This window comes from Spinacia oleracea, chromosome 2 (genome assembly GCF_020520425.1).
Source record: "Spinacia oleracea cultivar Varoflay chromosome 2, BTI_SOV_V1, whole genome shotgun sequence".
In the NCBI taxonomy this organism is placed as follows: Eukaryota; Viridiplantae; Streptophyta; class Magnoliopsida; order Caryophyllales; family Amaranthaceae; genus Spinacia; species Spinacia oleracea.
The window spans coordinates 61,653,970-61,670,538 of record NC_079488.1 but is presented as its reverse complement, the minus strand read 5'-3'; the positions used below and the strand labels follow the sequence as shown (position 1 = coordinate 61,670,538).

At 35.4% G+C, this 16,569-nt stretch overlaps 1 protein-coding gene across 1 annotated transcript; it reads left to right on the top strand.

Moving 5' to 3' along the window:
- The first annotated feature begins 410 nt into the window (after positions 1-410).
- On the top strand, positions 411-3,406 carry LOC110777424 (uncharacterized). Its single transcript, XM_056835959.1, has 4 exons — positions 411-1,104; positions 1,247-1,576; positions 1,652-2,240; positions 2,332-3,406. Exons 1-4 carry the CDS (start codon positions 411-413, stop codon positions 3,404-3,406), a joined length of 2,688 nt encoding a protein of 895 aa, XP_056691937.1.
- The last annotated feature ends 13,163 nt before the right edge of the window (positions 3,407-16,569 follow it).

The window sequence follows — 16,569 nt, the reverse complement described above, 5'->3', positions numbered from 1 at the left end:
GAACATAATAGAGCCCGTGTGAATTTTGATAATTTTTTTCACAAATGACGGTTTCACTTTTTATTAGAATTACACTTTTTATTTTTTATTTTTATTGATATCGATCCTAACCTTTTAAATTAAAATGGAATAATGGTATTTACTTTTAATGTCATAGCCGTTATGGATCGAAAGTGGATGCATGCAAAGCGTAACAGTGATGAATATGAGCTAGGAGTAGAGGATTTTATTTCATTTGCAATTGAACATGCGGAGGGTGATGATAATATTTTGTGTCCATGTGTCGAATGCAATAATATGATTCGACTTGGAGTTGATAATATTAGAGATCATCTTATTACTAATGATATTAATCAACTGTATAAGTGTTGGTTAAGCCACGGTGAGATTTTAGGGGTGCTTCTGAAAACATGGATATTGGTAGGGTATTTGACACTTGTATGGAAGGCGAGACACATGAAGAATTTATGTATGATGATGACGGGGTAGAAGAATTGATAAATGCCCTAGAGGAAAACATTCAAGATTTTCCAGAAATGTTAGAGAATTTGTCTACTGATGCAAAGAACCCATTGTATCCTGGATGTTCTAAATTTAGTAGATTATCTGGTGTTCTAAAGCTGCTTAATGTTAAGGCGAGTAATGGTGTGACTGATAAATGCTTTACAGAGTTCCTAGAAGCATTCCATGAGATTCTTCCGGAGGGAAACTTGCTTCCTTCTCGTACTTATGATGCTAAAAAAATGTTAAGATCCATTGGCTTAAGTTATGAGAGAATTCACGCTTGTCCAAATGATTGCATCTTGTATCGAAAAGAATATGCCTTAATAGAGAGTTGCCCTGAGTGCAATGCTCCGAGATATAAGAAAAATAAGGTTCCTGCCAAAGTCATGTGGTATTTTCCAATAATACCAAGATTCAGACGCCTTTTCAGTATTCCAGAAGAGGCTAAGAATTTGACTTGGCATGCGGATCCAGATGGAAGAGAGAAAGATGGTATGTTGAGACACCCTGCTGATTCTCCACAATGGATCAAAATTGACAAAGACTTCCCTGATTTCGGAGTTGAACCAAGGAACTTGCGACTTTCCCTTGCAACTGATGGTATGAACCCTCATGATAATCAACGTAGCACTCATAGCACATGGCCGATAATTTTAATGATATACAATCTTCCTCCAGCCTTATGTATGAAACGGAAGTATATGATGTTATCTATGTTGATTTCGGGGTCCAAAACAACCAGGCCATGATATTGATGTTTATTTGGCACCGTTAATCGAAGATTTAAAGTTGTTGTGGGATTCTGGCGTTGAGGTGTATGATGCTCACCGTAAAGAAAATTTCAATTTAAAAGCCATGCTTTTTGGCACTATTAATGACTTTCCGGCATTTGGTAACATGTCGGGATATAGTGTTAAAGGTTATAAAGGATGCCCTATATGTGATGAGAACACATCCTCGTTTAGAATACCTAACTCTAACAAGATTGTATACATGGGAAATCGAAAGGGGTTGCCTGTGAAACATCGTTACCGAAAGTGGAGAAAGGCTTTTAATGGTAAATCTGAAGAAGGTAAATTTCCTATTCCTTTAACAGGGGAACAAGTTTTTCAGAAAGTGTAAGGGTTAAATGTGAAACATGGAAAAGTAAATGCCAACCAACTCCCTAGTAAAGGCTATAAGAAAGAGTCAGTTTTGTTTAGCCTTCCATATTGGAAGAACTTGTATGTTAGACACTTTCTTGATGTGATGCATATTGAGAAGAACATCTGTGAAAGTCTTATTGGCACACTCCTTAATGTACCTGGCAAGAGTAAAGATGGGAAAAGTGCGAGGGAAGATTTAGCTCACTTGAAAATTAGAACAGAGTTGCATCCTGTACTGAAGAATGGTCGTACCTATCTCCCTCCGGCATGCTACACTCTTAGTAGGAAAGAGAAAAAGGTGCTTTGCGAGTCGTTACATGAAATTAAGGTTCCTGAGGGATATTCATCTAACATTAAAAATCTTGTCTCCATGAAAGACCTAAAGTTGATAGGTATGAAATCTCATGACTATCACATTCTCATGGAGCATCTGTTACCAGTAGCTATTCGCTCCATTTTACCGGATCATGTTCGAGATGCTATCACCAAACTTTGCATTTTCTTCAGTGAGATATGTAGCAAAGAGATTGACCCTTCGAAGTTGACTAGCTTGCAAAGTGGAATTATTGTTACTTTATGTCAACTGGAGATGTATTTTCCGCCTTCCTTTTTTGACATAATGGTCCATTAAAACTGTCCATTTGGTTAGAGAAATCCAACTTTGTGGACCTGCTTATTTAAGGTACATGTACCCTGTTGAGAGATACATGAAGATTTTGAAGGATTATGTTATGAATGGAAGTCGACCAGAAGGTTGCATTGCTGAGCGCTACATACTTGAAGAGGCCATTGAACATTGTAGTCACTATCTTTCTTCTCTTGAAGCTGTAGGGATTCCAAAGTCTAGACATTCAGGAGGGGTGGAAGGGAAAGGGATTATGGGATCCAAAGTGTTAACTACATCTCATGAAATGTTGAATCAGGCACACTTGTATGTTTTACACAATAGTCCTGAGGTTGATTCATACGTGGTGAAACACATGGATATCTTGAGGAGCAACTATCGAGGTAAGTCTGAGAAATGGATCACCGATAAACATAATTCCACCTTCATTGAATGGTTGGAAGTTCAAGTTGCGGATGAGCTAGCTAAGTCACCATCGAACATTTCTGATAGATGGAAATGGTTGTCTCGAGGTCCTCGTAGGGATGTATTATCATATTCTGGCTATCAAATTAATGGTTATACCTTTTGCACAAAGGATAGAGACAATGAGATTACAAATCAAAATAGCGGGGTGACTATTGTAGCACAAGCTATGCATATCTCCAGTGCAAAAGACAAAAATCCAATATATGCAAAAATGTCTTATTATGGGGTGATTGACCATATATGGGAACTGGATTATAGTGCTTTTAGACTTCCTATATTTTTTTGTAGATGGGTTGATAACAATAGTGGTGTTCGATTCGAGAAAAGACATGGGTTTACACTTGTTGACCTTAACAAAACCGGTAGTAAAGATGATCTATTCATATTGGCAAGTCAGGCAAAGCAAATTTTTTATGCTACTGACCCGGCTAATAATAGATGGTCTTTTGTTTTATCAACAAATAAACGACATCCCTTTCAGAATAATGAAATAGATGATATGGAGGATGCTTCTTTCTTGTGCCCGTTAGGCCCTCTCAATACTGAAGCCAATGATCATGCCATCGAAAATGAGTTCTATATACGCGATGATCATACAGAGGGGATATGGGTAGATAATTCAGAACCATCTTCTACAACCAAACAAAAGAAAAGAAAACTTTGAGATGGTAACTATACAGAACTTTAATATTCATTTTCTGTTTAAGTATCCAAAAATAGTTTGATATATAGCATATATTCTGCCTGTCTTTTAAAATTTTATGAAACATAATGTTTTGTATAGTTTCTGAACTTTTTTCCCGTTATGTCATATCTATTTTGGTTGAATGATTCAATTTTTTGCAATAACCTTTTTTGTGTACTAATATTAAATGTCACTTGTTTTTCTCACGTCAATGGTTTCTTCACAGCACAATAGCAATGAATTTGTTCCTGAGCTAAGGAAAGGAAAAGAAGAAAAAGGTTGTGGAGCCACTAGAATGAGTAAAGTTATTCGAGCAAGGAATAAGGGGGTCAGATTTCAGCTTAATTGGAATGTCAATGGTTTACCAATTGGTACCGATAGCGAAGCTATGATGAGTTATTGGGGAACTAGCATTCGCACCAATCACTATTAACACATGGGATAAAGTTCCTCAACGTTTGCTAGATTCTCTATTTGAAGATGTTGCGGTAATAATATTTCTTTTGACTGTTGTCAAATTATATTACTTATTTGATGATGATTAATGTTGTTTTCTACCTCTTAGTTAACATATAAGATCGACCCAAGTAGAAAAATATGGATGTTGAAGAAAGCTAACACTGCTTGGAGGAACTTCAAATCTGATCTATCACGAAATTGGATCTGGACACCGAACATGGAAATTCGTACAGCCCCACCAGATAAATACAATTTCATCAAGCCAAATGACTGGAAGGACTTTGTTAAAAGTCGACTTACAGAAGCCTGGAAGGTATTTATACTTTATATACCCGATTTTTCATACTGCCTATCTTACAGTGTTCTGACTGCTTTTTTAGTGATTCTTTCTGACTGCTTACTGACCTGGGAATTAGATATATGTCGATGATGTTTCATTACATTGTGCATTCTGATCTGCTGTATTGTGATCTGTTGTATTCTGCATTCTGATCTCATGTTTAGGAGTGTGATTTAGTCACTGCTTAGCATTGTACAATAACGAACACCACCACCTTAAAACAAACTGAACCAGTTTTGACATAGTGGAGTTCCAGCAACAAAAAACATTTAGCTTCCAATTCATGCTGCTCCTTCCAAGTAATCGAGTTAATTTCTGGTTTTAGCCAGTTATTTAGATCATGTTCGATAATCAGGTAGCGGTTCCTTAAAGCTCTTGATTTGCCTTTACCATATTACTTGTATTCCTGTAAAGGCAGAGCAAAAGCTCCTCCCCCACCCCAAAACCCCCCTCCCCCCTCTCTCCCTACCACAATCCCAAATTCTGGGAAACCTAGAGATGAAAAAGTGATGTGGGGTTGATTAAAACTAGCTCTTTGTCTGATCTGCATAAAAAGCTTCTGGCGGCCTACTTTTTGGCTGGTCTGCAGCATACCATATTATAATGAACTCATTAAGAATAAATTAGGTCACTAAAAGGATCATTTGGCAGGATAGTCTGCCACTATACGCGGTTATTTAACAGCTTAGTCTCTAATTTTCTGCATAAACAAAGATAAGATTCTTCAGAGCATCAAAGACTAGCTAATTACTTCCATCATTTGTGTACTAGTAGTTGTAGCAATTCTGTCCATGATTGTAGCCAGAACATCCTTGGATTCCTTGAGCAACTAATACTCCTGTTGAGCTTCTCTCTTTTTCGCGCCACAGCGGGTGACTCCCCCAGTAACCTCTCAATTCCGCCACCACGAGCAGGATCACCCATTAGCTCACTGATAACCTCGCTTTCGAGCTCCTCATCCACCAGATTATGAATACTCAGTAGCAAATGCAGTGCCATAAAGTCCACTAATCTTCCTAGCACGATCTTCCAATAAGCAGTCGCCCTCATCTTCAACTCAAAGGCTGGCTGCAAAATATCTTTGAACTTTCTCAAATCCCCAATTTCCACTACCCCAATGCCTTCAATACACATATCCTTCTTCGTCGGATCATCAACAGTTTTAGTGAATGTTGATAGATTAGCCATTAGCTTGTTGCAGACAGCCATATACTCGGGGTTGCAATTAAGAAATGAACGGCTTAACTCGGTGAAGGTTGGATACTTAACGATGAAGTTCTCCTATATGTGATTTCAGTGATATTTGTATGCAGAGCAGCCTTAGTAGTGAATTATATATGTTGATGCGGTAATGTTACGTCTACAACAGATATTTCCGTGTGAAATTTAAGCGTATGTTACCTAACTGTTTTACCTAAAATGCCAATTTGAAAACCCATTTCTTAGACATCCTAAATCTTAGTGTAGTGACACAGTATAGACAAATATTCATACTTGTAAAAAAGTAAAGTTTACTCTGTTTTTTTTTTAATTGTTTATCAGAAGAAGAGTAATGCCGCAAAAAAGTCTGCAGCGGGACTTTTATATCATCAAAAGCGTGCTTGTAGAGGATATGCTCGATTTGAGCAAGATGTGGTAAATGCATTTTGAGTATGTCTATGTTGTAAAATGATAATAAAATGTATCCTATAAGGTCACAATTTTATTTGTCTTTTCACAGATCAAAGAGATGGCTAAGAAACGCATCTATGTGTCATCAATTGGCCGAGGTCAACTGTGGAAATTAATAAGAACCGACAAAAAAGGGAATGTTCATGAAGGGGCTAAAGAAGTTGCTAAGCGCATTGTATGAGTTTGATAGAATGTGATTTGATTTTTAATATCATCATATGTTTAGTAATTTAATAAAAAAAATTTATAACTTTGTTTATTATGCATGCTTGTATTGTAGGATTACTTTATGCGTTAAGCTGAAAAAGGTGAGGTTGAAGACACCGGTCGTGATGATGTATTATCTAAGGCTTTGGAGGAGAAACGGTATGGTGGTCGTGTGACAGGGGTTGGAGTAGGAGTGACAAATAGAGATTACTTTGGAGTGATGGCCACTAGAAAAGAGTATATGGATCAAGTAACGAAATTGTGCTCACGGGTTAAATTCTTGGAGAATGAAATGAAGGATTTGAAGAGTGAAAGGACTAAGGGAAAAAAGAATGGTTTGTTAGAGGAGGAAGAGGAGGAGGAGGAGGATGAAGAGGAGGAAGAGGAGGAGGAAGAAAAGGAAGATGAAATGGAAGTTGAGGAGGAGGAGAATGTTGAAGATTTGAGTTTGGATCATATTGGGGACAAAACAATAAAACATGATATTTCTATTCTTCCCGAGGTAAATATATTGAACTTAATATTTCTTTTAAATCAATTATTTGCACACGATGCCTAAACTTTAAAAAATTATATTAGCATTGGAATATTCTCTGTTCTACTAACTAGTTTAGTTACTAAGGACATTCAAAGAATTGCTCTGGTCTTAATCAGATGCCTTAATAAGCATTCCAGAACTTAGATTCACGTGATTATGACATAAGTAACTTGATGGAATGGAAGCCATTAGATTAGGTTATAAGTGCTAGAGTTCCCTTGTTTTTCACAATTGTTTACTGTTTCTGTTGTTGACTGAAGCTTAGGAAATAACTCCAGACCTGCATTGCTGTCATTTTCTGTTCAAGTATCCAAAACTAAGTTCCTACTCAGGTGAATATTAAAGTTTAATGAGAGACGAGAGTAGGTAATGATTGAAACACCAAGAAAATGGGTTACTTTCAGAGTTAAACATCAAACAAAGAACTTCTTTTAATTAAGAAAGAAATGCGTGATACTGATATTGAGAAATGAGGAAGCATGAAGGTTAACCAAGTGCCCTAGGTATGTAGTCGCTTAAGCATAAGGAAAGAAGCAAGCTTGGGTGCGCTTCTATCTGTATGGGGAATTCGCTGCTGATAGATCTCGACCAGTGTTCCAGATTTCAACTTCCACCCAAAGTGTGAGAGAATGGCTATTACTTCTAATAAGCGACGTAGTACCAAAAGCTCATCGAGTGCTTTGTCAGCAAACCGAAAGCTTCGCTTTAGCGACACCATAATAAAATACTACCTTCATGATTAGACCATTTTAGCTTGGATTCACGTGATTATGACATAAGTAACTTGATGGAATGATTGAAACACTACTTATGGGTTACTTTCATAAATTTTAATGAGAGACGAGAGTAGGTAATGATTGAAACACTATAGGAAGACGAAGGTTGCTGCTATGAAGAGGAGTTAATTCTAAAATGCCTTGGCTAATTCTGGTAATTCTGCTAATCAGCTATGGGAGACTGAACTGAAAAGTTGCTGCTATAAATGCCTTGTGTTTCTCTTCTACTTAAGCCACAATGTTATATGAGATTGTCTGTTGATTCTTGTAGGGTATAACTCCTTGCAAATTAGCATTGTCGAATCCCTGTTATCGAGTGGTTGCTACAGGGAATGTGCATAACTTCAAAACTGGCACAGTGATGCATCATCAACCAATACCACCAGGATATGCACGAGTTAGTATCAACTATGCTATGGAGATGGACACTCTTTTGCCCATGCGGCTTGAAGGAGAAGCTGAAACCATCAAAGAAGCAATAGGAGCCCTTGTTTTCTGGCCTATAGAACTTATTGTTCTAGATACGGCGGTAAAATTTATTGTTATACTTGCATTATTTATGGTTTTTAACATTGTTTATACATGACGATTTTGTATTACTTATAGAAGGAAATTTCTTCAAAAGATAATGACAAACAAGTTGGATCTATGAAAACACCAACATCATCAACAGGAGAATCTCACAAGGCAGACGAAGGTTGTGATGATATTGTAAATGTGGAAACTCTTCCGGAATGGCTTTATATGTTTCATATGTGTGTTTTGAAGATGGAACGTAGCGAACAAATTAAAATTCCTATTGATATTGGAGTAACAACTCAAAGCAAGTACATCTTTCTTGGTAGGAAAGAAATCTTCCCTTTCCTTGCAGGGGAACAACTTGAACTGTCCCATATATATATTGACATTTATGTCGTAAGTATATATTTCTTTTTTCCCTTCCTTTAAATTAACTTTACCATTTTTAGTTGAACTTAGGGAATTGTTACATCTCTTTTTTTACGATCCTGACGTCAACATGGCTAAAACAATTTTTTTAATGAAAATTTACAGGTGTTTATATGATAAGTGTTGTATAACTGGATGCTCTTCTTTGTTTGGTTTTTTATGCCCATCCGGGATATCCCTTGTGACTGAATTTAAAAAAGGAGAGTCGAAGAAGGTAAAAGAGTGCAAAAGAAACCGAACACAGTATATTGTGGACACACAAAAAGAAACGGCGGCTAAAGGAAACGTCTTCATTGCTCCATACAATGCTGCGTATAATATCTTTCACTCACTTCTGTTTATATGTTTACCTATTGGAAATATTCTTCTTATTACTTAAAATTTGATATGATGTTATGTAGGTTTCATTGGGTACTATGCGTCATTGATCCTTACAATAACACGGTATATTACTTGGATTCTTTACGTACTCTTGAATTTACAGGAAACGAAAAAGGCATAATTGGGGATTTACATGAAATCGTTAACACGTAAGTAAATATAATTAACTATTATTGCTTGAATTTAATTAAATTTTATACGATAATTAATTAATGGTCTTGTGACTCTTGTTTTAATTTTTGTTTCTCTTTAGAGCACTTTTCCAATTCCGAAGTGAAAGAGAGATTGCCACAAAGTTGAAGATGAACACAAAATGGCTAAAAATAGAAGTAAGTATTTTCATATTAATCTTTTTTATAAGCAAGAGGAAGAGACTATATTGGTCAATGTCCACCTTCTAGGAAGGGTTGCCTCAAACTTCAAGAATCAACAAAAATACTAAAATGTATAGTATATAGTACTGATTAGCTTGGTATTTTTACTTTTTTGTAGTGTCCTTGCCAAGAAAATTACATTGATTGTGGATATTATGTGATGAGATACATGAAGGAGATAATCTCACACAGGCGACTTCAAATTCCTGAAGTTGTAAGTCTTCTAATCTTAATCTATGGATAAATGTTAATTATTTCTTAGCATGTTCCTGTGATCTGTAAATTCTGCGTAGTTAACTTAATTAATAGGATAGTAAACAATTAAAATGCTACTAGTAGTTACTGTTTTCAGGGGCAAGTATATCCATGCTGGTTACTGTTAAATGCTACTAGTAGTTTACTAAAACTCTCAGCTACACTGATTCGTCAAATATACAGCTGGCAAAGGATGATCCAATTCATAGAACTTATTGTTTCTCGTGCAAGAGAAATTGGGTTTCAAACACAATTTATGACTCGACTATGAAATTAACCTAATCTGAACAGTTTGAAACGACTAAACCAGTTAATATGCAAGCTTATGCCCCGGAATAAACCTGATAAAACTGCGTTGTGTTAATATCTGGATAATATGTTTAGTTGTACAGATGTTGAAGATTAAACACTATTTTGTTTTGACCATTCTTCCCACCTTGAAGAAATGCGAATATCTTATACTTTGTTGTTTCGCAGTATTTTTCAGATTGCCCAGTTTTCAAGTTACAATACAGAGCAGATTGACGAAGTAAGAACTCATTGGGTCCGTTATGTTGTTCAACAAATGTATAGAAGATAGATTACTGAAGGAATTAAAAAACATACAACTTTATTAATTAATGTGTTTTGCGTAGTTTAATGTTCGTGGGATTATTTTAGAACATACATATTTATGTAATCAGTTATATTATAGTGATAATTGTAAAAAAAAATTTATTGGAGGTTTGGAATTAATACTTAACTGTTTATTGTAATTATTCATATGTATTATTGCACAGGTCAACGAAATATATTGTACAGGTCAACGAAATATATTGTACAGGCCAATGAAATACTGTAATTATTCATGTGTATTATTGTACAGGTCAACGAAATATATTGTATAGGTCAACGAAATATATTGTACAGGCCAACGAAATATATTTTTTTTAAAAAAACAAAAAAATTAACTTTAACAGCGCTTCTAAGACATCCGCTATTATATATTAATTTAAATATGCCGGGAAAATCTTCAACAGCATACCTTTAACAGCGCTTACAATGTGCTGTAAAAGAATCATTTGAATTTTCCTACATATACATTTTACAGCGCTTGTAGCAAGCACGGTTAAATGGCCTTTTATATTTTAACAGCGGTGCTTGTAACAGCGCTTGTAGGTGCGCTGTTAAACGCTAAAACAAGCGCTGTTAAATTGATTTTCTGTAGTAGTGGTAGGGCTTCGGCTTTGGTGCACGACGGGCACGAGGGAGAGAAAAGAGAGACGAGTGTGTATGGGCGAGGGCCAACAAAGCACAGCAACAACAAGAACAACACACAGCAACAGCACGCGGCTGTGCTGCTGTGCGGGTCGAGGGGAGTGAGAGGCGAGAGAAAAAGAGGGAGTAAATTACTGCAGCAGAATTTTAGAACGCTCATAACTTTTAATTTACAACTCGGAATTGATCGATTCCTGAGCCAAAGTTCAAGAGTTTTTCGAGATCTACAACTTTGAAGAAGAAACCGTTTTCTGAAAACAAACCATAGTAGGAGAAAAACGGTCAAACATAAGTTCGACGAAAGAAAGAAGAATTTAGGGTTAGGGTTTTATTTTTTAGGTTTAATGAATAATAGGGAGCGATTTTGAGGGTGAGCACCTATATTTATAGGCTTAGGAATCTCAAAGATGGGCTAGGCTTTAGAATTCCTTTCGGGCTTCATTAAACATAGGATGGGCTTGTTTAATTTGTTTGGACTTGAACTTGGAATTGAATTGGGCTAGATTCATTTAAAATCGTTTTACTTTTGAAACCCAATTAAATTTCCAACATTAAATAATAAATTTGTTTGGTAATAATTAAACTAATAAATATTATAATTAAATAAAATACATTTAAATAACATTTAAATGCGTTTTAAATTCTAAAAATCATAAAAATACTTTATAAATATAATAAAATATGTTTATAAAATACAGAAAAATACGAGGTATTACAGCTTCGTTTAATATCAAGGCCCAAAATTTGGGCTTTGGACTTAATTTTGCACGAAAATGGCTAACGGTGGACTTTAATTATTTATTTTATTTTGACTTGGGTCGGGCCGTGAGTTAAAATATTTAAAATTAAAATGTTGGTTTAAGGGGGAGCCATTTAATGAAATTAAATGAAATAATTAATTCTAATTATTTTCGTAGGGCACCATTATTTTAATTAAATTAAATTTTGATTAGGATAATTCTAAGGATTAATAATTCGGAATTGATTAATCTTTTAGGACGTGTTTTACGTGAACGTGATTTTTAAATAAATCATGTAAATACTTGCATATTTATTTGGGCCATTCATTTTAGGACACGAATGGATGAATGCATAGAAATTATTTTATGTATTGCTGGTATTGAAGGTGACTAGTATGGCCAATCTAGGATAGTTAAATACGGTCTGCGTACCGTTTTATCTTTGAATGTAAAGTTTTAAATATGGGATGCGTACCATTGAAAGTTTTATGTAATTATTTATTATTTCAAGTTCTTCTAGGATATTCAGAACTTTAAGTTAGCTTTGAATGAGGTTCAAGACGATGCCAAGCTAACAAGGTGGAGGAAGATTGGATGCTTCAAGACCAAGTTTTGGGTCATACTAGTTCACCAAAGTTATTTATGCACTTATATATATTGAATGAATGTATATTATGCATGAATGTTGTTGTATGTTTGATTAGATTTAGTTCACTAAATAATCAAACCAACATAGAAACAACTAGGTCCAAAGTAATATTGAGTTTATAATTGTCTTTCAAATCAAGCACTTAGAAAAATTTAAGGACCTAAGGTAGTAGGTTTCCGCCAAAGCGAGGTGCTATTTTAGTATACTTAGATGGTAAGGCATCCCAAAGGAACACGTTATTTGTGGTTGCAACTCAAACAACAATGGCATATGTTGTAACACCCCGACAATTCCCTTTTTCTAAAATAACCCTTCTTATAAATATAACTATAGAGAATTATCAAAGTATTATCGCCCGTGTGAAAACGTAACGGCTTATTCAGAATTTTGTAGCGGAAAACATAAAACTAACTTTTAGGTTTATAAATAATCGATTACATATTAAGTTCAAAAACCAATTAAAGAAAATAAGGAAATACGAATAGTACGACAAATTTCAAGTCCAAATTAACAAACCAAATCACTTAGCAAAACAAATCTAAATACAAGCTCTCTAATCCCGATCCCAATGATGCAACATCTTCAAACCTGTAGATGGGCAACGCTTATTGATCCTTAGAGACTGCTCACCAAAGATGGGTCATCACAGGATCAATAAGGCATAGCCATGATCAACACACACAAACAAAGCACGTAATCAGCAAAGCTGAGTACTACATACTAAAACAATAAAAATCCTAACATGATACTATTAAACGAACAATCCTAACATGATACTAATGAACATAAATAAGGGCAGACAAAACATGGTAATTTGACGACCATACTTGACTAGACTAGGCTAGACTTATAACAATAATATTATTTTGGTTGAAATAGACAATGGACCGAGTTTTGTAGCTAGAAGCTTCACTAAGGAAGAAGAGGTACGGGCGCGACTCCATAACCTCAGTGACCTGCGATATCGAGGAACATTTGAATAAAAATAGGACACGGTGATCAATCCGGTCCGAGATAAAGGCCATGGGCTACCACCATGAACCCCAACTCCTGTTTGTCCGTCACTTTAGACGTGCACAGTCTAAAGCTATTGCTACTCAGTTTCACTTTACATGATTCACAAATTGAAACCGTGTTATGACTCAACAATCACATAAGGCATACAATCCACATTTATTCACAACTGTTTTTATCTTGGAATTAAGTAAGTGATCACAAAGGTATCAAACAAGACTGATTGCAATTAAATCCAACCTTTCCTTTAATACTGATCAACCCCTCTATATAAGGTTTCAACTTACTAAACAAGGTCCACGACCCTCATAAAGTAGTGAAAAACTAAAAGGGAACAACAATCAATCGATCTAAATCAATATATATAAAGTAATCTAGTGTTCCCAATCAAACATGTTTGCATCAATCACCTACTAACATGTTATAATTCTCATAACGAAATATATATGTTCAACATGTCCATCCAACAATATTAAACATGAAACTCCAACATAATCAAGTCTATCAACAAATTTCAACTTGGTTTCAACAGATAACACACATTCCAAGCACACATGTATGTACGTACCTTGTATAAACAAACTGATAGGCCACTTTAACACTTTCAAAAGTCGCCTAAAGAGAATTCTCCGCCTAAAAACAACCAACAAGGCTTCCCAATCAACTTCTAATCGTTCACAGCTATAATAACACATTCTAACTACATCCTAAACATATTTAGAACTTTCCTCAATATCAAAACTTGAATATTTGATTTCCTAGCATAATAATTATTGAATTAGTGATTGAAATTCGTTGAAAACTCTTTGCTAACATCATACTTTAACTTTCAGCAATATAAACTCGTTTAAAAACTTTGCCAAGACCAAATTAACATGCTTAGAGTATAAAAATAATAGTTTTAATCATTCCTAATCATTCTTACTATAATTTAAAACCATTAAAACTTAAAATTCCCGCTTTAATTAATTCAAAATCTCCGTTTCAATCAATTTGTGAAATCTGAAAATAGTTAAATTTGTTATACTAACATATAATATGAATTCCAAATGTAAATTATCAAAACTAAAAATTTATATTATTAAATTATTAATTAAATTATTAAAACATAAAAATACATTAATTAAATAAAAAGATCAAGAATTAACCAAAGAGAAAGGAAAGAGGGTACTGCCGGCGACCAGGGCGTGGCTGGGAGGCGGCGCAGGGGTGCGACAGTGGCGAAACGGCGGCCGGACGAAGGTGGTTCCCTGTCGAACAAAAGGCCGAAAGTATGAAGGAATGAAAGAGAACAAACAAGAAAAGAGAACGAAAGAGAACAAGGAGAGAAGAACGGCTACCGTGCAGCGGCGACGGCGGTGAAGCTTTCACGGCGGTTGTGCTGACGGCGAGGAAGACTCGCGGTGGTCGTGTATGGCTGAACCAAAAAACAACGATTAAAAGGGAAGAAGAGAACCGAAATCAACAATGAAGGAGAAGGACGGAAGGGGAGAGGAGAGTTACCGGACGACGGAGGAGGAAAACAGCCGGTGGTGGTGGCTCGACGGCGGCGGCAACAAGCAATGACAGGTTTGAGTTTTTGAGCGTGAGGGTTTCACGAGAGGAGAGGAAGAAGTACGTGAGTTATGTGTTTGAGGGTTGAGATGAGAGAAGAGGGTTTTTTTTATTATTATTATTATTATTTTTTTTTTTTTTTCCTGTTTTTACGTAAAATTGAAGGAGAGGAAAAGGAGAGAGTTTGGGGTTTATTATTTTGGGCTTCACCCAATTGGGCTAGGAATAGGATTTAGTTTAGCATTTGAATTCAACACCTCTTAGGATTGTTTTCCAAATTCAATCGTTTTTGTAATTCGAATTCTTTTCGAAATAAAATTCTAAAACTATTTTTGATTTCATAAATTCTTAGAATATTTAAAATGCATTTGAATAAATAAATATACATTAAGTATGTATATTTATTACTAAAATTCACCAATATAATTTAAATATAACTAATTATTCGTAAAACTATATTAATAAACTTTATAAATATACGGGGGATTACAATCTACCCCTCTTAAAAGAAGTTTCGTCCCGAAACTTGACACGAAAACTCACATATTTTTTTCCAAACTTTTCAACTTATTCTTACTAGAGAAGTACTTGTGTCGCTCATGTGGACTCTTTTGCCAACTTAAAGTTGCTTGTAATATTCACGAACACCTTTTTCTTATGCGGATAATCTATTTACTTGCATCAACATGTATAAGTTGCTAAAAATGAGCATAAAATGCATAAAATTGCTACAAAAATAGGTAAAAAGCGCGAATTTCTATCGCATTCTACCCCCCTTAAAGAAAACGAGTTACGCCCTCGTAACTCATCTCAGGGAATAACTTTGGATATTCCTACTTCAACGAATCATGTCCCCAATGCTATATTTCCACTAAAATCGTAGCAAGTTGGATTTCTACGCTTCTTTCCACACAATGCCTCAACAGGTGTCATCTTAAAGCTCGCATAGTAACTATTGTTGCAAGAAGGTCAATCGAATCTAGGTGGTCGTCCCAATTACCCTTAAAGTCAATAACACAGGTTTTCAACATATATTCCGTTAGTAATCTCAATCTGTTTATCGGTTGCAGGGTGGAAAACAATACTCATTTTCAATGTCGTCCCCAAGATTCATTGGACCTTTTTGTCACAATTTCAGACTCTTATGATCGGTAAGGATCTTACATGTTTCCCCATAAAGGTAATGTCTCCAAATATTCGCAGATAACACAATAGTAGCTAGCTTTAGGTCATGAGTAGGTTAATTAGTCTCATAGGGTTTCAACTAACGCGACAACATGTGGAGAGGTTAAATGTTCTTTTTAAACTTTGAAAGTTTACTCCCATTTCTCATTCCACTTTAATTTCGATTCCTTTTTCAAACAGGTTGGTCATTGGTTTTGCTTTATTCCAAAATTCTTTCACAACCTCCTATAATGGTCATCTAGGCTTAGAAAACTACTTTTATCAGACGCATTCTTTGGAGTAGGTCACTCACTCACAGCTTGAATCTTAGCAGGATCTACAGAAACTCCTTCTGCTCAACTTTTCCTTTTTACCGAACCTCATTACGCCTTTAATAGATGTATAACTTTTGGCTTAACTCTTAGATCTTACACCAATTCATGTGTTTCCTCCCGTCTTTTCAACACAACAAATGATTTCTAACGATCCTGGACCACTCAAATCTTCTCTTAAATTTATTCCCTTACGTAACATAGTTCTCAATCAATTTAGTCCTTCACTTTTTCGTCAGTGTCACTTATACACATATGAATTCAAGATTTGTATACTTCATTTAATAAAACTAGATTCTTTCTAAGAGTCTCCAAGTAATTCTCAAGTGTTGTGAGGGGGTCGAAAAAGCGCCAGGCTAATGCGTGACCTTGTCCCTCGTGGGTGTGACGATTCTTTTTATTCAATCAAGTGTAATTGGATTTCCTGTGAGTATACACCCAATTGACTAGTAATATAGGAGTCACCATTCAGTTTTTAACGAC